The following is a 26471-nucleotide window of genomic DNA, read 5'->3' as shown; positions in this document are numbered from 1 at the left end:
TATTATCACTATAGAATAGACAAATTGTAGAACTCGAGTACTATCACTGTAGAATAGAGAGATTGTAGAACTCGAGTACTATCACTGTAGAATACACAGCTTGTAGAACTCGAGTACTATCACTATAGAATAGACAGATTGTAGAACTCGAGTACTATCACTGTAGAATAGAGAGATTGTAGAACTCGAGTACTATCACTATAGAATAGACAGATTGTAGAACTCGAGTACTATCACTATAGAATAGACAGATTGTAGAACTCGAGTACTATCACTGTAGAATAGAGAGATTGTAGAACTCGAGTACTATCACTGTAGAATAGACAAATTGTAGAACTCGAGTATTATCACTATAGAATAGACAGATTGTAGAACTCGAGTATTATCACTATAGAATAGACAGATTGTAGAACTCGAGTACTATCACTGTAGAATAGACAAATTGTAGAACTCGAGTACTATCACTGTAGAATAGAGAGATTGTAGAACTCGAGTACTATCACTGTAGAATACACAGCTTGTAGAACTCGAGTACTATCACTATAGAATAGACAGATTGTAGAACTCGAGTACTATCACTGTAGAATAGAGAGATTGTAGAACTCGAGTACTATCACTATAGAATAGACAGATTGTAGAACTCGAGTACTATCACTATAGAATAGACAGATTGTAGAACTCGAGTACTATCACTGTAGAATAGAGAGATTGTAGAACTCGAGTACTATCACTGTAGAATAGACAAATTGTAGAACTCGAGTATTATCACTATAGAATAGGCAGATTGTAGAACTCGAGTATTATCACTATAGAATAGACAGATTGTAGAACTCGAGTACTATCACTGTAGAATAGACAAATTGTAGAACTCGAGTACTATCACTGTAGAATAGAGAGATTGTAGAACTCGAGTATTGTCACTGTAGAATAGACAGATTGTAGAACTCGAGTACTATCACTGTAGAATAGGCAGGTAGTAGAACTCGAGTACTATCACTGTAGAATAGATAGATTGTAGAACTCGAATACTATCACTGTAGAATAGACAGATTGTAGAAATTGAACATGATTCCAAAACTGTGAACAGACACGTGCAGGCATAATAAATTAAAACCGTCAAATTGTTATTTACATCCATTAACTACTGTCTAAGTACAAAACTGCAACATCAATTTGCTTTTAATAAAAACAGAGTCATGCATTTCCATAAAATCAATATGAATATACTTTGTTGAGTAAAATAAACTGTGACACTGATTTCACATCAATAATTATTGGACACATTAATTAGAAAATTTCCATTATGGAATATAAATCTTATGAGGAGGAAAATATTCACTTCCTTTTTACAAGAACAACACCCTGATTTGATTATATCGTAACAATACCATCACTATACAAAAGCGACCACCATTCATCCAGACACATTCAACACTCGAATATCTAAAACATGTATATGCTAAAATCACACTTGATAAAGCACATGAATGTTAAATGAGGCTATAACATTGGTAGAATACAGTAATTATATGATCATTATTTCTCAACATATTCTGCCACTTGGGTGACTTGCATGAATTTACAGAATCCGATTAGCGGGGGTTCGTAAAGAAAACAGCAAGTAAACAACGGTCGAACACAAAACTGAACAGTGCTATAGCACATTTAGCGGTATCAATACACATCACAATTAAAAAACAACTTATGAAATGGTGTACTTGCTACAAACAAAATAATCGATGCATGGGTTGATATATATTTCTGTGCATATTATTCTTGCTAAAGTTTAAGGAACTTGTAAATTTATGTTCAAACGTTCTTTTTACCCATTGTAATAGACATAATTGAGAGATGGAAGGTAAAAATAAAATTCTATTCTGTGAAATTTATTCATTTTACAAATATAAACATAAATTCAGTGTTCATTTTCATCATGTGGGGGAAAGTTTGTTTGTAGCACGTTTCGTTTACGAGCAAGACTTTTCCTATTAAAATAATTTTCTGTAAACATAGCTACATGTACGTGCATCTCAGTCCATAAGACATCGACCCAGGCCTTGAATCACAGCTCGTCCTACAAATGTACTCCAGAGTTCACTTTAAAATGAATGTTCCACAAGTTCTCACTTCTAACGCAGAGATCGTGACTACAATAGAGAATACCCCAAAGAGTTTGTCGTACACTTGGAGAAAATCCCACATGATAAATCAAGACCCTTATGTTACGAGCTGAAATATTGTAATCCGGGTTTCAAATGTATCAATGTTTCCAAGAATGAAACCTGTTACGTTGTGTGCACCTGGGAAGGACCGCTGTTTTGAATTTGGTGTGTTCCACTACGAATTTTTCTATAATGTCAAATAATGAAACTCAAAAGAAAACCATGTGGTCGTGTTTTAGTTTACATGGGATAATATTACGGCATTAGAAATGACACAACATAGTATATAAATTTGTAAACCAGAACAAGTACACAATGCCAAACGAAAATCCTTTTACAGGAGTTTAAAAAGAAGAAATATTCACATTTCTAAAAAGTTACTGTTAAACAATTTGTTTGTGAATTAATGCTGTCAAAAATGTTCCCACACATGACCATATCTCTCCTTTCCGTGTTTGGCTGGTGTTAAATATAATTGCTATTCATAGTATTCAAACAAGAACATGGCTCAATCTCAAATCATAAAAATATGTTTTGACAAATGCTGACTTGAAATCGATTTCAATACTACATGGTCGCGTGGAGGGCGCGTGCGTTTACTCGTGGGAAAACCGCTCAACGTGTATCTCAGGCCCCTAGCACACTCGTGTGCAAGAACAAAGATGGGAAACACTATTCTCATCTTAAATAAAGTTAGATTCTTCATAAATAATAAATAAACACTGAAGTCTTTCGGCGGCTACATTAAGATCGTTAGTTTAATTTACACAACGTTTGTAAACTAATGTTGGGCCACACAAAACTAAGCTAATATGCACACACACAAAAATTCGCTTTTCTTTCTCATTATCATTGTTAATGTTGAACACAAATAGAACTGAGACGTTTTCAATTCAAAGTACCCGACTGTTCCCTTTCCATTTTTGTTCATATTTCTCACCCCTCGCATTTTCAAACCTCACAATCCCTTCTTTATAACAACAGTGGATGTCAGGCGCGTCGGGGTATTGTGGGGAGTAGTCATTTATTTATCTTTTTTTAAGATCCGTTCTTAATCGACCGTTGGTGAAGAATCTTATAAATATATGTTCATTACGCTGCTTCACCGCCATTCAATTACGATAATTATTTCCACATATTAGGTCATAGATCGATCATCTTTTTCTAGTCGGAGCAATCTTTATGCTATTAAATTTCAAAGGCAGTGCATTTGTATGGTCGTTGAGTAGAGTGAAGTCAAAAGGAAGTCTTTGTCAAACCTGCGCGTCAGCAGTGTCTCTGTTCTCTTCTCGCAGCTTCACACGCGCCCTGTCAAGTGTCACTACAAATTTTCTATTGTAAAAACAGGACCCCGAGAGGCGACATTCTTGTATCCGATTTAGGGTCCCGTGATACTACTGAAGATTACATTCAATAGTGTCAGTGATGTCCATGGGTGACATAGAAGAAAACCAGATGGGATCCAGCACATCAGAAATAAACACGTGCTGTTTCTCAATGAGATTTCAAAATTCCAAATTTTTAAGTATACTAACAGAATAGTCGTACAAGATGAAACGGGTACACTAAAATACAAATATATCCCACATCATTTCAATCTTATTTTATCTTATTCAGGTATGAAAGAAATATCACGTACTGTGAGGAATATAAAACAACTGAAAGGGATTGAAATCAGTCATATAACCACGGCACTATGCAACTTAATTAACAAAAATTGTATATGAAAAGGTGAAGATAACGAACAGTGATCAATCTCATAACTCCCAAAAGGAATACAAAATAGAGTTGGGCAAACACGGACCCCTGGATATATTTATGTAAGCGACATGACGTTCAGCTGATCTGAACATTCATATATACTGGATTTTGGGCCGAGTACTAAGAATATTGCGTAATACATAGGAAGCAATGACAGGATACAGATATTATGCATAATATACCAGGCTATAATGACTAGCGTACTGATGAAGTATGATACTAATATACCAGGCTATAATGACTAGCATACTGATGAAATGTGATACTAATATACCAGGCTATAATGACTAGCGTACTGATGAAGTATGATAATAATATACCAGGCTAATGACTAGCGTACTGATGAAGTATGATACTAATATACCAGGCTATAATGACTAGCATACTGATGAAATGTGATACTAATATACCAGGCTATAATGACTAGCGTACTGATGAAGTGTGATACTAATATACCAGGCTATAATGACTAGCGTACTGATGAAGTGTGATAATAATATACCAGGCTATAATGACTAGCGTACTGATGAAGTATGATAATAATATACCAGGCTAATGACTAGCATACTGATGAAGTATGATAATAATACACCAGGCTAATGACTAGCGTACTGATGAAATGTGATAATAATATACCAGGCTATAGTGACTAGCGTACTGATGAAGTGAGATAATAATATACCAGGCTATAATGACTAGCGTACTGATGAAGTATGATAATAATATACCAGGCTATAATGACTAGCGTACTGATGAAGTATGAAAAATTATGTAAAAATGAACAAACCATCAATAAGTATTTTATGCATTAGTAACTCTAAACCAATCCTAAGTTAAGTTTACCACCTCATCTCTTCAGCTCTCCACTTGTTGTTTAAATAAACCCCGAAAGCTTCAAGATAAGAGTGTATATCTCCGACTTGCGTGTTCCGTGAATTTACATATTTTATAAATAAATAGTTTCAATACATTCATTTCAATATATACTTTTAAAAGTTTTTTATTAAAAAGTGTTCTTCCATTAAATGTATTTAGCACAGTTTTCATTAAAATAAGAACATTAAATAGCATTACGCGTAGAATTATGTAACCGAACTACCCATGCCCTAAAACATTTCAATATTTTGAAAACAAACATTGTTGATGTTTTGTATGTTGTGAGAAAAACCTTCAACTCGGTGCCACGTTTTATTTACACAACAGGTCCGTAAAAATACTAGGTTAACGCGAAGTTTATTACATCAACCGGAAAGTGTGCATGTGATTTTTTTCTTTAAAAAAACCTACATCTATTTTAAATCCTATTAATATTACGAGACAAAGCTCCATAGCTCAATACTTTTATTATTTTTATTCATTTCTTTAATATTCTTTGGACCGCGTGAGAGAAAATCAAGTCCATTCTATCAAGTCTAGTATTAAATCGACAAAATCCTTCACCATATAGATAATCAAATATTATCTAAAGAATCTTTATGTCCTCGGTATTTACATCACAAAGCCCGTGCAAACGTTGAGATCTTCAACACCCTTAGCTCGAACAATGCGTAATGCAGCCAAACCTGTCAATAACGCTTTCTAGCCCGTTTTTAATGAAAGTTATTGATAGCCAAGACATATTTCAGATCCATAAACAATTAATTTAAAACGAATATTTGCTGTAAAATATGGGTAAAATTAAAAGCTACCACTTAAACACATTGGCCTTGTATGAAAAATAAATAAATCCGGGAAGAGGAATATAAGTCAATATTTGATCAAACTTTTCCCAGTCATTATTGAAATAATGACAGCTATAATTTCATATTTTTCTGGGTCAAATAATCTCGTATTCTAATAGAACATTAACACCCATTACAAAGTCCTAGTTCCACTGTACTCTATAAACATTAACAAGAAGGAATTTAATACCTGTATTTCATTTTAATTTCAATGATTAATTTACATAAATATAAAAATATGTCCATATTCACCATTATACGCCATTAAAACAATTATATGATTGTAGAAACCAATACATTAGCACGAAACAACAATTTCACTCTTCATGCACATGCTAATATACACTCTACATGAAAGTTGCCTATATCCACTATTGTAATTAGGTATAAGTACATAGGTATCAGTTTCGCTGAAATTAATGTACACATTTGAAATGTTTCAAGCACAACTTGGAACAAAATACTAACAGGAAAAGCTGAAGGTCTAGATCTGAAAGCCATGATTTTCCTTCACACAACCTGAATGTCTAGATCTGACATCCATGGTTTTCCTTCAACAACCTGAAGGTCTAGATCTGACAGCCATGTTTTTCCTTCAACAACCTGAAGGTCTAGATCTGACAGCCATGTTTTTCCGTCAACAACCTGAAGGTCTAGATCTGACAGCCATGTTTTTCCTTCACACAATCTGAAGGTCTAGATCTGACAGCCATGTTTTTCCTTCAACAACCCGAAGGTCTAGATTTGACAGCCATGTTTTTCCTTCACACAACCTGAAGGTCTAGATCCGACAGCCATGTTTTTCCTTCACACAACCTGAAGGTCTAGATCTGACAGCCATGTTTTTCCGTCAACAACCTGAAGGTCTAGATCTGACAGCCATGTTTTTCCTTCACACAATCTGAAGGTCTAGATCTGACAGCCATGTTTTTCCTTCAACAACCCGAAGGTCTAGATTTGACAGCCATGTTTTTCCTTCACACAACCTGAAGGTCTAGATCCGACAGCCATGTTTTTCCTTCACACAACCTGAAGGTCTAGATCTGACAGCCATGTTTTTCCTTCAACAACCTGAAGGTCTAGATCTGACAGCCATGTTTTTCCTTCACACAATCTGAAGGTCTAGATCTGACAATCATGATTTTCCTTCACACAACCTGAAGGTCAAGATGTGACAGCCATGTTTTTCCTTCACACAACCTGAAGGTCAAGATGTGACAGCCATGTTTTTCCTTCACATGTCCTGAAGGTCTAGATCTGACAGCCATGTTTTTCCTTCAACAACCTGAAGGTCTAGATCCGACAGCCATGTTTTTCCTTCACACATCCTGAAGGTCTAGATCTGACAATCATGATTTTCCTTCACACAACCTGAAGGTCTAGATCCGACAGCCATGTTTTTCCTTCACACAACCTGAAGGTCTAGATCTGACAGCCATGTTTTCCATCAACAACCTGAAGGTCTAGATCTGACAGTCATGTTTTTCCTTCACATAACTTGAAGGTCTAGATCTGACAGCCATGTTTTTCCTTCACACATCTTGAAGGTCTAGATCTGACAGCCATGTTTTCCATCAACAATCTGAAGGTCTAGATCTGACAGTCATGTTTTTCCTTCACACAACTTGAAGGTCTAGATCTGACAGCCATGTTTTTCCTTCACACAATCTGAAGGTCTAGATCTGACAGCCATGATTTTCCTTCTTTCCTGAGCACCTACTAATGGATCAGCAGAAGACGTGTGACTTGTAATACCTGTACTTGACAGGACCATCTTAATTGGACTAATGATGGTGTACTTATGATTACATGGAGGTAGATAACAGATTTAAGAAAACACTTCCGTGTTACTCGCTGGTGTTCATTGGATGATATGGTTGTGTCTGTAAATGAAAAACGGGTTAAGTAAAACCTCTCAGTGAAACTCTTTCTTTATCCATGTCCTTTGATTCTGGATTCCCTACAATGTTATATTGTATTTTTTACACCCACCCAGGAGATTTAAAAATTAGAAAAACCAAGAAAATTAAAAAAATTACAAAATGATAACAACATATGAGATGAAGGACAGTGTGGCCGGTTTTTTATTTGTCTTTTTCTTTTGTCGGGTTTTGTAAATGCGATCTATTTTGGCGATTACCAAAGATTCACCAAAATAATGATCGCTAATTTTAGATACATCAGAATACATAAACATTGTATAAATTAATTAAGACTTCGCCAAAATTTTATCCAACAAAATCAATGGTATACCTTGTAGACTCAAAGCCGCCAAATGTGTGTCCCGCCAAATAAAAAAACGGCTATACGGTATATCAATATATTTAAAGTGAATACTTGAAGTAGGCATGGACATTCAACACGGTTCTGATGTTTTATCATTCCCCTTGTACGTATACATCATTTTGGCGCAGAACTCAATCTGATAAGTGGACTCTGTCCACGAAACTTAACAGCAATGAAATGCGTTTTGTGAAACTCAAATGAAAAGTGACGATAACAAACAGTAATCAATCTCATAAATCCCACCCAAAAAAACCAAAATCAAAAGTAGGGCAACCACTGACCCCTGGACATCCTAGAGGTGGGATCAGGTGCCTAGGAGGAGTAAGCATACCCTGTTGACAGGCCACATCCACCGTAAGCCCTTTATGTTGATTAAGTAAATGGAGCAGTCAAAATCAGTAAGTAAAGAACGACGTCACACGTCAGGCAGCGTTCGACATAACGACAGTTATTTTCATAAAGATGGGCGTTTTCCCCTGCTATTTAATTTTGACATTCACGCATTTTCCACCAGCAAATAATATCATCGAGTAATATTTCCAGTATGCATCCAGGGATGTATTCTTCTCATACCCAATGGACGCATTGAGATGTGATATTCTGTATACAAGATCTGTATTGCTCAAGATGTGATATTCTATATGCAAGAACTGTATTGAGATGTGATATTTTGTATGTATTGAGATGTGATATTCTGTGTGTATTGAGATGCGATATTCTGTGTGTATTGAGATGTGATATTTTGTATGTATTGAGATGTGATATTCTGTGTGTATTGAGATGTGGTATTCTATATGTATTGAGACGTGATATTCTGTGTGCAAGAACTGTATTGAGATGTGATATTCTGTGTGTATTGAGATGTGATATTTTGTATGTATTGAGATGTGATATTCTGTGTGTATTGAGATGTGATATTCTGTATGTATTGAGATGTGATATTCTGTGTGCAAGAACTGTATTTAGATGTGATATTCTGTGTGTTTTGAGATGTGATATTCTGTGTGCAAGAATTGTATTGAGATGTGATATTCTGTGTGTTTTGAGATGTGATATTCTGTGTGCAAGAACTGTAAAATGTACACATTCGTTGACAGACAGAAAAGTAGGAGGGGTCACGGTTCTTGTTTCGTGTCAAGATTAGTTTAAGGTTACGATATTTTCCAAAGGACCTAAAATACCATACCAAAGGACCTAAAATACCATACCAAAATACCATACCAAAGGACCTAAAATACCATACCAAAATACCATACCAAAATACCATAAAATGCCATACTAAAATACCATACCAAAGGACCTAAAATTCCATTATTTCTAAAATAAAGTAAGAATCGGTCTATCTGTAAAGCTTTATCATCATTATTAAATAAGCAATTGGGGCTTACTTTATTATTTTTTTTAAGTAAAAGGTAGTCTACACCCCCAACCCCCCCCCCCCCCCCCTCCATTTTGAAAATGATGTAAAAGTTGAATCATGCTTAACTCAGGCTGCGAAAATAGTTTGTGTCGCACGAAGTAAAACTACAGATTCATCCAAAGGACATGAAAAATCCATAGCCACGTGCAGAGTACGTACACAATCTTACGTGATAACTTTCGCTTGGCCTTGTGTGTTTGTTAATTCTGTCTATCTGCATTGCATATTTCATACGTAATTAGCGGTGTGTTCAGTTAATGGCGCGTTCAGGGTAGTAGCAATTCTCTTAATAAGTTCCGCAAACGCAATCTGACCATTTCCTAACATTACTGTGACAACACAATGCTAATTCGCAAATTTTGTCCCCCAAAAAACTGGACCGATATATTAAAAAAAAAAAAAAAAGACGCACAACTGTGACCACACCATCTTGATATTTAATCAAAAGTTATTCTATAGAATTTACATCTCATTTAAAACACAGACAGCAAAACGGCGATTAAAATCTATTTGAAATATGACCTATAGCAGATAAATTAAGTCCATCTCATTTTTCAGTGAATTAGTCGGTCTGATTTAATATTTTGAATTTAAAAAAGATGTTTTAAATGACGTTTGGATAAAGCGGCACGTGCGCTACGTGTAATTCATAACTCGATTTCGAATTTCAGCTCTGTTCTCCCATCTTCCAATGCCTCGAAAACCAATAAATAACGAGCAGACACAAGGGACAAGTAAACGCCTCCATGTGATGTTCATCAAGGACCCTCACAATGCTCAATGTTATTGAAATTCAGAATTACGCCATAATTCGACATCCCCTGAAAAGAGGTCTTGGACTACAGTACCGCCCGTCTACAGCTCTCAATAAATGCACTGGGCTGGTCCCTCGTTAAAAAGGTTGTAACGAAGCTATTGATTTCTTGCGCTCCTACACGTGGTACGTAGAAGCGGCACTGTTCGGATTTCAGGGCCGGTTACAATGCGTCACCTGAGTAAGCTTAGAAAGCAGTGGAGAAGAACAGTCCGACCAACAGCTAACTGGGAAACTTTACTGAATTTGAATTAAGTTGTGTCAATTTTAAGAATTTCTACGTTGCGTATGCATTGCCATCATGACCGACTAAAAGAGATGTAGGCACAAGAGAGCGATTGGAAGGTACAGAGCGTGGATATTTATTTCTGCATTGATCTCCGATATTGCGAAGACGAATTACCTGTGTAAGAAATAATCTTTATTGAATGAACGCCCGGTGCGACAGGAGTCAACATTAAAACTCTGGATCGCACGTCTAGGATGCGATGGAATCTGGACTTAGGTCCAAGTGATTCGCTGGAACTTTGACTGTCACTCGAAACAAGTGATGGGTTTGGAGGCGGATTCGGCATAATGTTTAGGCTACCTGAAGAAGCTCTGGTGTTGCTGTTTTTACTTGGTTCATTAAAAGGTAAACAACTAAATATTATGTATTGGTAAATCAAAGTACTGGCAATGAGTGCCAAGCGAAAAATGAGGCGAGAACGTTAGATAGGAGCCATCGAGCTTTCTCATCATCTTGTTTAAACTCGATGGCAACATGTTTCGCTCGGGGATGAAATCTTTTCTCTGATAGGTGTACTGTTACTGTAATCATAGTACAACCTTATCAAATCTATTTCCCCTCATTGTCAGCTCAACTTAAGCATCTGTGACAGTACTTTTATACGATATTTGCTCAATCCGCTGAAATTATTGTCAATCCATTTTCGCCTCGTGCATCGAACGATAGATTCTATATTTTGGTTAGATAATTACTAGCAATAAGGACCCTTTCGCTGCATCTGGTCATTATCACTTACAAGTCTTTCATCTGGGGACGTGTATTGTTTTCATTAATATTCTGCTCGTGGAGTTGTGAAATCCAGCAGTAGAATTCGCCGTCTTTGGGGGCATTGTGGGGCGTGTTCCGGAGAACAATATACAGCCCTCAAGTTTAGTCAGGAATAATGAGGCATAGCAGGTTGTTGTACTTCAACTTCACCCCCAACTCCAAAGTTTTATTTATTTTTTAAATTATTTGAATACCGTTAAGGATTTTTATACCCCGTCTATAGAATGTTAAAATTATCGTAAATTAGAGTAAATGCTCAACTTTTAAAGAGTTTAATCTCCGAGGAGGGGCAACCCCACTATCTGCCAAATTTATCATTCTGTTATGTACTATTTACCTCATGAAATGGATTAAGTTTGCGTTTTTTCTCTCACTAATGTTGTCGTTTTACACAATGCAATGTTCTCAATGAGGGTCACTGTCAATGGCACGGTATAAGGTGCGCAATCTATTATCAATTTACATCTGATCAGAAAGTCAGATATCACTGGATCTATGAATGAACGAAAAAGGAATGCCGACATGACTATATAACTAAATTTTAACTATTCCTAAAGCTTTGTGCGTTGAGAGTTTTGTATCTGCATATTCAACACAATTTGTGTTTCGGGTATTTAAGCGTTTGAAAAATAAAAATGGACGTTTTGTAATTTGGTAATAATCATATGCAATTAAAAAAAACATGGGATCCGAAGGAAAAATTTGAATACTCACAAAATAGCCATAATTATAAAAAATATATATAGTTTTCAGATAAAAAGGGAAATTGCGAAGCGATTCAACAGCATATTTTTACATATTATTTATATGCACAGTTGATCATATAAAGATCAAATGCTTACAATCCTACTGCGCAAGGTTTTTGTAAAAAATTAACTACGTTTTATCATTATGAGTTTCTTATGTAAATGTCCTAAACTAGGAGAAAGATATTACCATTGTCAGACTGAACGGAAATCCAATAACGTTTGATAAACATTCAGGAATCAAATGACTCTTAAAAAGGCATAATACCATTTGGATTTGAATTGGATAATCGTTATTGTCCACAAAGGCACAAAGGACTTTGTTCATCAGCAGTATATTTTAAAACCGCTAAATCATTCAGAGTCCCCTTTATGCATTTAAGACAGGACCAAATCCATTCTGAATTTCATTGTGAAAACTTGAATAGCAATTTTAAAAATAATACCTCAAAAAGTTCTATCGGAAACCATCGAAATATGTTTGAGTGCTCCCTGAATAAACCAGGGTAGAAGGGTAGTGATTTGTGTATAATACCTACTGACATCTAGTTTAGAAATATTCGCTACAGAGAGATAACTTTCTGTCAAATAAAAGCCTCTCTTCATATAAACATTCTCCGTTATTTAAGTGTCAGAAATAAATTAATTATCTTAGTTTCTTGGTTTCACAGTTGCTTTAACCTTTGCGCTTCTCGTGTGTATCGATAAATGATTCGACATTATTTACAATTATTTATTTACAATTTGATCAGTCTAATTAAACATACTTTGTATTGATTAGCGAGGGTCGTAAAGTTTAGACACTCGAGTGATAATACGCTTTTAGACGATCGGGTTCGACATACCACCTGTCGTCCATATGGCAACGAGCCGTTTCGAATACACCCTGCCCTGAGTGCGATTGAATATCACCTTATAAATCATTCAGAAATCCAGGTAGACGCTTTGGTGTGTTTTATTGTATTGTTAATAGCAAATTGCATGTATATCAGAATACAAGTCTCTTGGGATGAAAGATAGACGATTCGGCATTTTATTCTACATATATACATACTCATGTAGATTTATGATAAATGCATGTACTATTTTGCCTGCATGTACTAGTTCATCGTTAAGTGACATGAAAATTAAAAAATAACAAAGTAGTTACTTGTTTTCACTTTTTAAAAAATCAATGTGTTTACCTTTGATGAATGTATTCGCATCTTTGACAAATGTACCTGTAAATTAAGGATGTAAGCTATATCGTCATAATGGCTGACTTCCTTTTAAAACATGGATAAAAATATAAATATCAGCAATATTTGTCTATTCATTTAAAATATTATTGCCTAGTTGAGTAGCTCAGTAGGTTAGCACGTCGACTGCTGAATACTAAATCGTGGGTTCGAGTCCTGCAGGAGTTTAGTTTTTTTTCCCCAGATTCCTTTCTACTAAAATTGCATTTTTTGGCTAAATAAAGTAAATTTGAAAGTTTTCAATTTCAAAATATTGTTGCACATATCCTCCACTTTTCATCCATATCAATTTTTTCTGGTGTAGCATACCTCCTTAAATAAAATGCAGTGGCGGATTCAATGGGGGCGCAGTCGGCGCGCGCCCCCACTAAAAGTTTCAAATTCAAGGTAAATAGCGACATCTTGTTTAGAAAAATGTAAACGATAAAAGATGCAATAATGTCTTCCACTTTCGAAGAAATAAATGACCAAATCTTTTGATTTATTAAATTACTTTCATTGGGGGAACTTTTTTTCCAAAAACCCTTAAAATTTGCGTAATTTTATTAATTTCACCCTATCAAAAAATAGCAAAAAGGACTACATATGAGACATATTTCAAACCCCGTAGAAACTGTCAAATCCAGGAGCTTCCGTGGGCTCGCCCTCTGAGCCCCCAATGAGGCCTTCGCCCTGGACCCATTACGGGCCTCAAGACGGCCCCACACCCCCTGTCTAAAAAAAAGTGCGCCCCCTCTAACCGCGATTCCTGGATCCGCCCCTGAAATGAGAGCGTGATGGTGGATATCCGTAAATAGCACCATTGGTAATTTGTTGTGCACCTCTCTTTCAATAATCCTCATCGTACCATTTAAGCGTGGAATTGCGTAAGTGTTATTTATATAATTTACAGGAAAAGTGCATTGCATGCCAAAATATATAGAACGTTTGCGTAAATAATGTACAAAATTACCCGATTCTCTAGAACTACAGCGCTCTTCAAATATCGACCGTGCACTGCAATTGTTCACAATCGGGCTGATTCTGAAAATAAAAGTCAAAGCAACACAGTAATCAAAGGCAACTGTTTAGTGTATTAGACGTGGTCACCATGTGGTACACACGAGATGTACCCATTGATGCAGACCTTGATCATGATGTTTTTGTTTTTCACAAACCGTAGAATGGAGTGTACGTGGCTGCAATGACGTGCATATTACGGACATTATCAAATTTATTCTCTTTCATTTTGGAAATGTGATCGTACCAACGATTTTTGGCGGCAACATACAAGTTTATGAAGAATTAAATTTTAAAGCATCCCCTGCATTTGTCTTCTACTATCGATTTCTGACGATACAAAAATGAATCTTGAAAGGGAGTTTGAAACTTCCTACAATCGATGCGGAAGCTGTTTCTTTGGAGCAATCTAACACCGTTTAAAGCCCCATAACACCCATAGAAATGTTTCATTGATTTGGACAATTTTATTTGCATAAGTAAATTTACAGAAGGCCGTTAACGGCATTGATTGGCTCAGATTAAGCAGAGTTGAAGTTTAGCCACGTGTGGTTTTAGAACACCGTGTCAACTTCATCCTTTAGTATTTCCTCTCGGTGAAGAGTATTGCTTCCTGTCAAAAGAAAGTACCTGCTTCTGAAAAGTTACAATAACAGGCCTCTACTTCTCCTTGCGCGATAGTGATTTTAAGGAGCCGGGTGTTTATGTCAATATTGTTTTAAAACTTGAACAATATTCTATATTATCGGATGATAGTTCGGTGTGAGCGCTGTTTTGGTAAACAATATAGAGAAGTGTTTATTTATGCTTCAGAAAGGGAAAAAAATGACAGAATTTCACTCCAAGAGGCGAATTCAGAAAGTCGCTGACGGTATTAAACAGGCGTTTGAATACAGGTCCCCATGGAATATCACACTGTAAAATATGTTTCTTTTTGCAACGTTAAGCATAACACTTAAAAAACTGTCGATTCAAAGTTTACCCGAGAGACGACACTCTATTCCATTAACACTGCCATTACAGCCAACGGCGCGCGCGGAGATTGCATGATCGCGCGTGCATTGCATCCCGGATTGAACAGCAGAACTGAACGCGGTGGTTGAAGAAAATTTCATTTTCTCTCCAATCTACTTTCAAGTAATTAACAAAAATCAGTTCCACGTTGAAACAAGATTCGAATTAATGTCAAGACAGAAATTACTTCAATGGCATAAATAACTCGTCGTCATGCACTGGATGAGTATTTAGGAAATCGGTTTATAGTGCGCTCTCTCGTCAATAGAATTCTAAAGATTTATCATTTTTAATGGTATTTCTGAAAATCAGTCTTCACTGTTTCACTTTCAGTACCATACGTCATTTCATTTATATCTTTCATTTCTACAGGAGATACGCAATGTCTCAGAGACCCATCGCCTTAATTTAAACAATATTTTATTATGTATGAAACATAAGGCATTTAATATGATAACACCCATCGCCTTATATGCACTTATCTCTGAACTGCCGACTAGTTCAAGTAGCAAGATAATATTATCCATCATCCTTTCTGAGAGCAATTTAAATGGTTAATATAATACTAATTAAAAAGGAATCATTTTGCAGATTTCCGTTTATCACATTCCTTAGACTAATTTCATTTTGTTATTTCCTATTTCACTAAAACATTTGATTTTTTTTAAATAATAGACTATATTATTAATGATTATAATACATGTGATAAAAAATAATTGTTTAATGTTTATCACTAAAGCCTGATTAATTAAGAGCATTCGTCTGAAATGAAAATAATAATCTATACTTTATTTTCATATAATCAGGGACGGATCCAGGAATAACGGTTAGGGGGCGCAACTTTTTTTAGGCTGGGGGTCGCCTTGAGGCCCCAGTGGGTTCAGGGTAAAGCCCTTGTGGGGGCCCAGGGGGCGAAGCCAACGGAAGCTCCTGGATTTTACAAATTTTATAAGGCTAGAAATATATCTCCTATGTAGTAATTTTTACTATCTTCTTTCATTTTTGATAAGGTGAAATTAATAAAATGGCGCAAATTCTAAGAGTGTTTGGAAAAAATGTAAGTTCTGCTAATAAAAGTAATTCAATAAATAAATAGCTTTTGTCATTTACTTCTCCGAGAGAGAACGAAATTATTGCTTCTTCTATTGTTTACATTTTTCTAAACCAGAGACCACGATTAACCTTAGATTTGAAAATTTTAGGGGAGGGGGCGCCGGCTGCGTCCCCCTTAAATTCGCCACTGATAATGCACCTTATGTGTTTCAGTATTGCAAACAAGGGTCGCAGAATGCTCTTTATACCCTAACCTACTTAGATCCATAAACGAATCGTTTACAGCTGGTAATATGATTGTGATAAAAAGAAACATTCATTATAAATAAGCTGTTTTTATTGTGTTTAACTTGCTGAACTCATTATTGTATACTGAAGATGATAACGTCAGTCCTCGGAACACGGGATCAGTATGTACAGGACTATGGGGAACCTTGTCGTGCGAAACATGTAGTGTGTTGGTTGTGATGGTTCTGACTTAAAATTCCAATTAACATGTAATTATTGTATTATCATTTTACGTATTATTTATACAATAAAATGCTTTCTTTATTGTTTTATCGGGTGATGAAGGTAGCTTACATTGCAGGGGGGGAAATCGTAACCCGCGTTTACAAGGTAGTTATGATTTTTTTTTCTGCAATGCTAGCTACCTTTATCACCCGATAAAACAACAAACGTTTTTTGTTTATATTTATATTTTTATGCATTTAAAATATAAACTACATCTAAGTACTGAGATATCATATCGTTGACCATTTCGGAACAGGCAATGCAACCTTTGACCTTGACAACGCTCCATATTTGGTAATGATTACATGGACTGTGGTAACTAAAACACCGAATCGAACTAGTTTGCAAGAACCGTGTATTCGTCAATTGTCAATGCTAAAAGCAATGTTAATTTCAAAAGAAATATTAGAGAAACGATTCAGTGAATATTTGAGTATAACACAAAAATGAACCCGGCATTTAACACAATGCCTTACTGATGTCTAAAACTTGTTAAGGTCAGAATACTCCAGATTTCGGACGTACCAAATGAAGCAGGATTTTGCTGTGTTTGTGATATTTTCAATTAAACGATGTAATCGGCCATTGCAGCAATAAAAAAGAGACTATTTTGAAAGGTATCAATTTTTGGATCACGTTTATTCATTGAATTTTTAAGTGAATAATGCAAATATAAAGGTGGTTTTAAAGGGAAAAGGTGGTAACCGTGATATTTGGGGGACCAAAATGTCCTTTACCGTATATGTGGGGTTTTAACAATATTAAAACATTTACAAATAGTTTTACAAAATTTTACAACAAATGTTTGGGTTTTTTATGTCCTTAAAGTTTACAACCAGTCTACAATTTACACTTAACGCTTGATCTACAGAGTTCTTGCTTAAAGACCAAATGGGACAAAGAGCATTAATTAAAAGATAGGGATGTTTTCGTTTCTGTAGTCCGTTTGAAGATCATTATCAGTAGGTATCAATGAGTGGAAAAAAATTGGGAGAACATGTCATTAGCTACAGTTTTGCTAGCGTGGCCCTCATTTACGAAATTTGACGACCAAATTACAAATCACATTCCGTTACCACTATATGGCAGAATCCATTTAAAGATTTTCCACAGGACTTGAACCCCATTTTAAGAAAGCTTAACATTTTAGAGAGGAAAAGCACAACTAGTAATATGCAAAATATAATTTCAAAGAAAGATTTGATGAGCTAACCTTAGAAATACTTAACATACACGTTCTTCTATATGACTTTCCTCAGGAACGCAATAAAGGCTGATAACAGAACGATCTCTTAAGTCTAACTTAAGAAACACTGCATTCATGTATCGTGTTTGAAATCCACATACAATGTACCAGTGTGAAATTGTCATACTATGTTGCAAAATCTACGATTTTTACGCCCCTTCGAGAATTTCACTCATATCGAGACATCGCCAGCTGTAGATGAAATATGCCACAAAGTTTGACCTATGCGTAGCGCTCTGACAGGACCGTAGCAGTGAGGGTTCTTTAACGTGCCAACGCCTGTCGCATAACGTTCGGTAAAATCCGAAAGGCCCGTGGTTCTCACTTTTAAATGCCGAGCGTTTAGCGTAGAAGTAATTACTACCTATGTTTACATCTTAGATTTGATGCGACTATGGCACGTGCAATGCTTGAACTCACGACTTCCCGGTTACGAAGTGAAAGCTACCGCGACTATAGTATACGTAATCATCATATAACCGGTGCAGATTGAAATATTATATTGATTGATTACATGTTGTTTATCGTCACTCTCGAGAATATTTCACTCATATGGAGACTCACAACGGCTGCAAAATTTAGGTTCATGCTCGGCGCAAAATTTAACAGAAGATACACATTTTATGTTAGATTAAAGCTTGTTTCCTGTCTAAAACAAAAAGTTTTCAAAATTAACAGGTCGCGGTCACATTTGGAAGAACTTTATCAGAAAATGATAAATATATTTGTAATGTGTTGTGAAAAACGCTCACCGTGCTTTGGAACCATCATCGAATTGCATATTGCCAAGAACACCCGCTTCAAGTTTGCACACGTAAAAGATAAAATTTACTTTCCATTGGACGTGCACATGCATGTAAGCAGACATAGTCATATCCGAAATTACACTCCGTACATCGTTAATTGTTCATCACTGTATCATGTCCCTTCCATGATGTGAATGTCGTGTCCTGGATTAGAACCCGCGCTCCCGCACGTGATTCACATATTCTCGGGCCTTTCCTGCAAACGTAAAGCGCCATTTCCGAGCTTGTCGGAATGACCCGAGAAGTCGCGATTGACACGACGTATGCACAGGGGCTAAGCCCGTTTTGGACCCGAACTCTGTGATACCATAAATATGTATCACAGAGTTCGGGCCCAAAACGGGCTTACTCCCTGTGGACGTATGTAGTAAATGTTTCTAATTTTTGTTTTTTTTTTTGAAAGATTATCCTAAATCTTCAAAGACAACACTTTTAAAATTCCTTTGAAGGAAATATTTAAAATGTTAAATTTGTGAAAGCATCCCATATATACCTATATTTGTGTAATTTTGATAATGAGATTATATTAGAATTTGGCTTTATTTGTGGGAACACAACCATTTCAAGATTTCCTAAATTATTACTTAGATATTGAATAGATAGAATGATTTATGAACATACCAAAACTTAAGATATGAAAAACAAACAACAACAAACTGGAACAAGTGCGGATTGTGAATTGTACAACGTTATCAAGGTGCACACAATTATGAATCACTCGGAAAACGCAGTTCGTGAATGAAAAAAAATAATAATGCAATCATGTTCTGTCATTTTCCCTATTAAGTTTAATTATATATAGATTATGGTTCCATATTTTTGGACTTAATAATGGCCATGGTCATTATGCATTTGAACTTCAGGCCCTTGGGAAATATTTGCGTTTTAGGATAATAAAAAATGGTTAAAACATTTTATTTGTGTCAGTTTTTGCTAAGAATTCATTCATAACATATTTCCCAAAGACTAAGAATATTACTGCATTTTATTTTATTTTTACCAATTTCAATAAAGATGGAGCGCATTGAATTCAATTTACTTTTTACCTTTTGTAAGATGGGTTTAGCACACAGTCGGCGGTTAATAACGGAGGGTTAAGTATGCGACACCAGCTTGCAGATCGTTTATCATAATATCAAGAAAGAAGTAACAATGCTGTTTGGCGGAGACTATTTGATCAGGTTGTACAAAAAAAAAACCCGTTTTGATCAAAACCTTTTATCCTTTTAACAAAGGTCTATCAAATGTTCACGATGAATTTTATGTTAACGAAAGCTATCATCATTGCATTGTTAATGAAATATATCTAGTTTACTACAACCGTTATAACGTGATCAGGATGTTGTAGGTATCCTCGCAAGGCGAACTCTGACCCGGGGCATATTCAAATTACTACATTTTATGAAATTAGTACTAACAAATTTTAATTTTTGAATTTACTGGGTGGGTGTAAATAATATTAGATTTTGTATTTAACCACCCCTCCCCCTTTCCCCTCCCGGTAGATTCTAAATTTGCAGTATGACAGAACTCTCGGAGTATGAACTGTCAAGTAAAATGGTTATTTTATCATGACAAACGAGCCTGTATAATTAATGTCTTCTTAATATTCATCTCTTTACTGTTGAGTGAGTACGGGCCGCTCTCAGGATTCGGTCACTATCAGAATAAATTTTTATGTTTCTCCATTTCGAATCACTTCATACTTTTTCCTTTTACCAACCTTGACCCTCTCAAAATGACAAAGGGCCAGGTTCCGAATATACTCTCAGTTCATATGAACAGATGTGTAGCAAATAAGATTGTAAATGTTTTCTTACAGAGGGGTAACAAGGCCGGAAAAAGCGGTCCAATACGTTATTAGTGACCTTGACATTTTTCAGATGATTTTGCATCCTGAAACACACCGTGGATAATTTTTAGTTTTTGTTTTAACAATTATGAAACAGCCAAGACAGACACACAGACAAAGGCTAATTCCTTTTCCCAACCCTTTTTGGGGGTTATTTAATGTTTATTCCAACTGTTGTATTGAACTATTGATCTTCAACATACCTTTCGGGGTACAACGAGTTCCGTTTACTCTCGTCATTGTAGGACAAGTGTGAATTCGAAAGAAAAAAATTCAAAAAATCGACGTTTTGTCTAGCGTGCATTTTACAAGGGAAGCGGTTGTTATAATTCAACGTGATTGTCAATATTAAGAAGATAATCTGTCGAATTTGACTATAACAAACGTACACCTATACCCATCCAAAACGTAAAGTTAGACATAAAATCCCTCGCCGACACCAAAGGTTCCTCAATTTGTGTATCTCACCCTAAGATCTAAATTCTTTTCGTCTCTTGAAATGACAATCATTTAATTGTTGGGTGGAGTTAGGGCAATTTGCTGGATAGATTCGTGGTATTTGATTGAGTAGACTTTAATGACATTTGTAAGGTTAAGTAAGTCTAATTGGCTAATTTGTCGGTGAGACTTGGTGTAATATATTAATTTGATTTTGTATTTAGATACAAATATGTGTGTAAGCCTGTTCAACGCATCAAAGATTATGCGGATTTGACATACCCGGTCATATTAAGAATTCTCGGAATATTGAGATACTCACTGGGTTTATTTTTATTCTATAGTAAAATGTTTATTCATTTACATGTACACGTATCGAAACAAACTCGCATTATATTTCAAAACAACCAGGAATAATTGTTCCGTTTTAAAACACATAAAAAATCAGTCAAACATATATAAAATAGTATCATATCAAATAACCATAAGCTAATTAAACATACCGGTATATAAAATCATATCCCATATGTCAGACAATGTTATCTCAAAATACATATATCTGATCACTTTCAGTTACACAGAAGAGAATTCAAACCAGTAACCTTAACATTTTGAGTACACTTAAATAAGTGCACATGCAGTATATGAATAACTGAATCGCTCCAAAGGTTCATTTCAGAAACTTCTCAGACCATTAACTCGTGCAGTATCGAACACGTACATGTACAATACTGGACTCTGTCTAGTATATAACTAATATATCTGTCACGTGTCTATTATATAACTAATATATCTGTCACGTGTCTATTATATAACTAATATATCTGTCACGTGTCTATTATATAACTAATATATCTATCACGTGTCTATTATATAACTAATATATCTGTCACGTGTCTATTATATAACTAATATATCTGTCACGTGTCTAGTATATAACTAATATATCTGTCACGTGTCTATTATATAACTAATATATCTGTCACCTGTCTAGTATATAACTAATATATCTGTCACGTGTCTAGTATATAACTTATATATCTGTCACGTGTCTACATCACTAATATATCTGCTATGTGTCTACATCACTAATATATCTGTCACGTGTCTACAGACAGTAACGATAACTCTGTCTAGTACACCACTAATATTTCTGTCATGTGTCTACAGACAGTAACGATAACTCTGTCTAGTACATCACTAATATTTCTGATGTAGATGCTCTTCTGAATTGCAACTGGGTAATTCAACACTTGTACATATAATGTATATTATATATGGAAATTATGAATTCACAACTCTGAAAGTTAAACGTTCAAAGAACCATGTAAATCTGCCACATTCCAAGTGACATATTCACGTCCCCCATTCTTTGACTTCTCATGAAAACCTAAGGTGTCAGCACGACAGACTTTCGTTAATAGATTTCAAAACTACCTTTATCAAAGGCGACTTTCATTTGACAGGTAAAAAGTCTCTTTAAAAATAAATTTTATTGATGACTTCGGACATTTCTATCGGAATTAAGGTAAATGAAAATTTCTTCTCAGAAAATAAAGGATTCTCATTTTTTTTAATCCTGAAGGGTTTTACGATTATTAGATGGGGAATCTAAATATCTTTTATCAAATATATTGATTATCAAAGCATGCCGTGTTATTTCAGGTAGGCTTTAAACAAAATGGGGTTTTCGAAATGAGAGAAATGGTTTACTTTTTGGCAGAGATGCATGTATATTTTCTGCAGAATAAATTGAGGTGGAATCTGATTTGTCACTTGTTACTTGGTAGATTACCAAAGAACGGTTTTGGATTGTGTACATATGATAGTCAATATGAGATACGTGTACATATGATAGTCAGTATGAGTTATATGTACATATGATAGTCAATATGAGTTATGTGTACATATGACAGTCAATATGAGACACGTGTACATACAATAGTCAATATGAGACACGTGTACATATAATAGTCAATATGATACACGTGTACATATAATAGTCAATATGAGATGCGTGTACATATGATAGTCAATATGAGATACATGTACATATAATAGTCAATATGAGACACGTGTACATATGATAGTCAATATGAGTTATGTGTACATAAAATAGTCAATATGAGACACGTGTACATATAATAGACAATATGAGACACGTGTACATATAATAGTCAATATGAGTTATGTGTACATATAATAGTCAATATGAGACACGTGTACATATAATAGTCAATATGAGACACGTGCACATATAATAGTCAATATGAGTTATGTGTACATATAATAGTCAATATGAGTTACGTGTACATATAATAGTCAATATGAGTTATATGTACATATAATAGTCAATATGAGATACATGTACATTTAATAGACAATATGAGATACATGTACATTTAATAGTCAATATGAGATACATGTACATATAATAGACAATATGAGATACATGTACATTTAATAGTCAATATGAGACACGTGTACATATAATAGTCAATATGAGACACGTGTACATATAATAGTCAATATGATACACGTGTACATATGATAGTCAATATGAGATACATGTACATATAATAGACAATATGAGATACATGTACATATAATAGTCAATATGAGACACGTGTACATATAATAGTCAATATGATACACGTGTACATATAATACATGGAACATAATGAGTCAACAATGTAAAAATGATAATCAACATGGCTAACGGAGACGAAAATCTTTGTCAGCTAGTGTTCACGTGGCAACTTCTTGTTCATTATAGAATGGTGTAAATGTTGGCGGTTGTTCGTCCGTCCATGTAAGATCTTAATATGACTATGCACATCGCAGTTTTGTAAAAGCAATTATAAAAATGAATGTTCGAAAATCAGAAATGGAAGCAGAACTCTTTTTCGTAAAGTTAAAATAAAAAATCTATAAGAATGGAAAATTGATACTTGGATAATATTGATGGAAGTACAATTTTGCAGGGCGGACTGACAAAGCCGATATCTATGTACCTTGTACATGGGCATCTGGTAGTAGCATTATCATCGGCAATCCGTTTTAAAACGCACTGATGTGTCCCCAGGGACTGTGACTCACCAATGACGGTCAATAGACTTGTTTTTCTGGCTATTACTTTTAATAAATTCATAAATTCGATTCTGTACAGTTACCATAATGGTTAATGTGTAATTTCAATGTACAAGTGCAAAGGGACAAACGGTTTACACCAACTACACAGTGGACACGAACATCGTTATCAAAACACTTCCGGTGGGTGTTTGTATAATCGTAAAATCGAGCTTGCGGCCAGTAGGATTATTAGTACGCAGGGAAGCTGCTCTTTTTCTGATCACCACACAGTCAACCCTTTGTTTCCTATTACAAATAATTAACTATCCGCAAAAGTTGAGTTTCGAGTAACATTTTTCGATTATCAAGATACCTCTACAATAGAGAATGTTTAGCAAGGTTTGTTTGTTTTTTATTGCGGATTTAGATTTTTTTGTTGGAGTGCAATGCATGATTTATCCGTTATTAAAATGTCTTGCAGAGAACGACAACAAAACTGCATTTCCTTCAACGTTTGGAAACATCGCTAGTTGAAATTAAGAATCGCCGAGCTCCCGCCATTGCGTCATTAAATAGTCGATATTTCGGCATGGAATTAATTGCGGGGCGAAGAGGTGATTCTCGTGATGAGCTGGAGGCACACCACGTACAACCCCATTAACTTATTTATTGTGTCAATAATAAAAGTAATTTGATTAATTGCCCTGACGTGTATTGTCCGAGCTAAATACAGTGCACCTGTCTTATTTCGGATCCTATTTTACCCAAATTTTATCGTAGAATGGACCGAAAAAGAATTCTTACCTCATCACGGTGCTCATCTTCGATCATCTGAAAATGATACATTACCTGATGAAGTAAAAATACTTTACACGTCATTTTTGTTCATTAAAAGCAATCAGGAACAAAATTACCAGAGATTCAATTGATTCTTACTCTATTGCTTGAATATATTCATTGCAATCTATGTCAATCGCGAAGGAGATGTCACGTATTGGAAACCAAGAATTATTTTTTTTATCACACGAACGAATCTACATTTTGCAAAAAAATTAAGTTTTCAATGCAATGTACAATCATCTGTATCAACTTAAAAGTGCATGATCAAATATCATAAAATATATGGATATTTGGAGAGAGAGAGAGAGAGAGAGAGAGAGAGAGAGAGAGAGAGAGAGAGAGAGAGAGAGATGTCAAATTTCTATAACCCAAGTATTTGCATTAATAAAGTACATCGAAGATGTTATCCATCACGTGCATCGACCCTTGGTTAAACTGATGTTTTATGGAAATGCAAACCAATATGTAGGTTGTGGTGGAGTTCACAAATCAATCTATCTGTAAAACCCGTTCAATCGAATCACGAGAGGACCCCGTGGATGAATACAAAGAGCATTATACGGAAAGACATGGGATAGCATTTCCCCCTTCCGAATGCATGCCAAACAAAAGACCTGGTAGAAAATTACAGACGCGACATGCAATAGGGACAAAATCTCCAACTATTGAGTTTCAGTATTTGTGTATTTGATTGTGGTCTGTCGCTTTCACCCTGGTTCCAGATAGAGGTGTTGGGTGTCGGGCCATCGTGCTTTATCGAAAATTATTCGTCTGAACGAGATAACTGTGCAGCTTGTGGTAATGAATGCCATCAATTCGTCGTTTGCAGGAAGTGTGAGGACTCCTGGCCGCCCAAATATTTGTGTTTGAAACAAAAACAGCCGATTGAGTATACAAAGAAGAAATCCAAACTTCCAGGAAGCGACCATTAACTAATCAATTTTGTTTTCTGACATTGATTTTCTCTAAAATGGCAATTAAATTGCAGTAAATTCTCTCTTTCTCTTCTGTATTAAATTGCAGTAAATTCTCTCTCTCTCTCTCTCTCTCTCTCTCTCTCTCTCTCTCTCTCTCTCTCTCTTAACTTGCGATAATTTTTTCTTCTTTATTTGCCATATAAATAACCCGTCCTGCGTATAACTCGAAGACTCAATATTCGCTTTCAGTCTCAGTTTGCCGTTTCAATTTGTTTATTTCTACCTTGTGGCGTAATGTCAAGACGAGTGATAAATTCCTGAAAATAAGGCACTGATCAAATATAATTAATAACTTGAGTAAGCACAGCAACACTTCGTCCTCTTTATCATCACATCCATCCATTATGTTTCAGCGTTATATAGGAGTCCTTTGGTTCTCTGTAATCTATTGTATATGAAATGCCAAGAGAAGGAAAGGGCGATGGAGGGAAAGAACGAGGGAGGAGAGAAGGGTGT

General features: G+C 35.4%; 2 protein-coding genes across 5 annotated transcripts in view; one reads left to right on the top strand and one right to left on the bottom strand.

Moving 5' to 3' along the window:
- Positions 1-1167: 1167 nt before the first annotated feature.
- Positions 1168-19096, bottom strand: LOC125679423 (uncharacterized). 3 transcript variants are annotated; one of them, XM_048918648.2, is made up of 4 exons: positions 18783-19096; positions 14158-14228; positions 13152-13187; positions 1168-2349 (listed from the first exon to the last, which is right to left on the bottom strand). In XM_048918648.2, exons 1-4 carry the CDS (start codon positions 18902-18904, stop codon positions 2261-2263), a joined length of 318 nt encoding a protein of 105 aa, XP_048774605.1. In that variant the 5' UTR covers positions 18905-19096; the 3' UTR covers positions 1168-2260. The 3 variants fall into 3 exon arrangements, with proteins under 3 accessions (XP_048774605.1, XP_048774606.1, XP_048774604.1); XM_048918649.2 differs by having other exon boundaries at positions 1168-2147; XM_048918647.2 differs by lacking the exon at positions 1168-2349 and adding an exon at positions 5891-7527.
- LOC125679422 (cell adhesion molecule DSCAM-like) overlaps positions 9893-26471 on the top strand; it is a 56315-nt gene continuing 39736 nt past the window's right edge. For both annotated transcript variants that reach the window (XM_056156173.1, XM_048918646.2), the window contains exon 1: positions 9893-10798. In XM_056156173.1, coding sequence (XP_056012148.1) covers positions 10741-10798 — 58 coding nt within the window. In that variant the 5' untranslated portion in view covers positions 9893-10740. The remainder of the gene's footprint in view (positions 10799-26471) is intronic.

The sequence above is a fragment of the Ostrea edulis genome, chromosome 2 (genome assembly GCF_947568905.1).
Source record: "Ostrea edulis chromosome 2, xbOstEdul1.1, whole genome shotgun sequence".
Classification (NCBI taxonomy): domain Eukaryota; kingdom Metazoa; phylum Mollusca; class Bivalvia; order Ostreida; family Ostreidae; genus Ostrea; species Ostrea edulis.
This window is presented reverse-complemented; position numbering and strand designations above follow the sequence as displayed.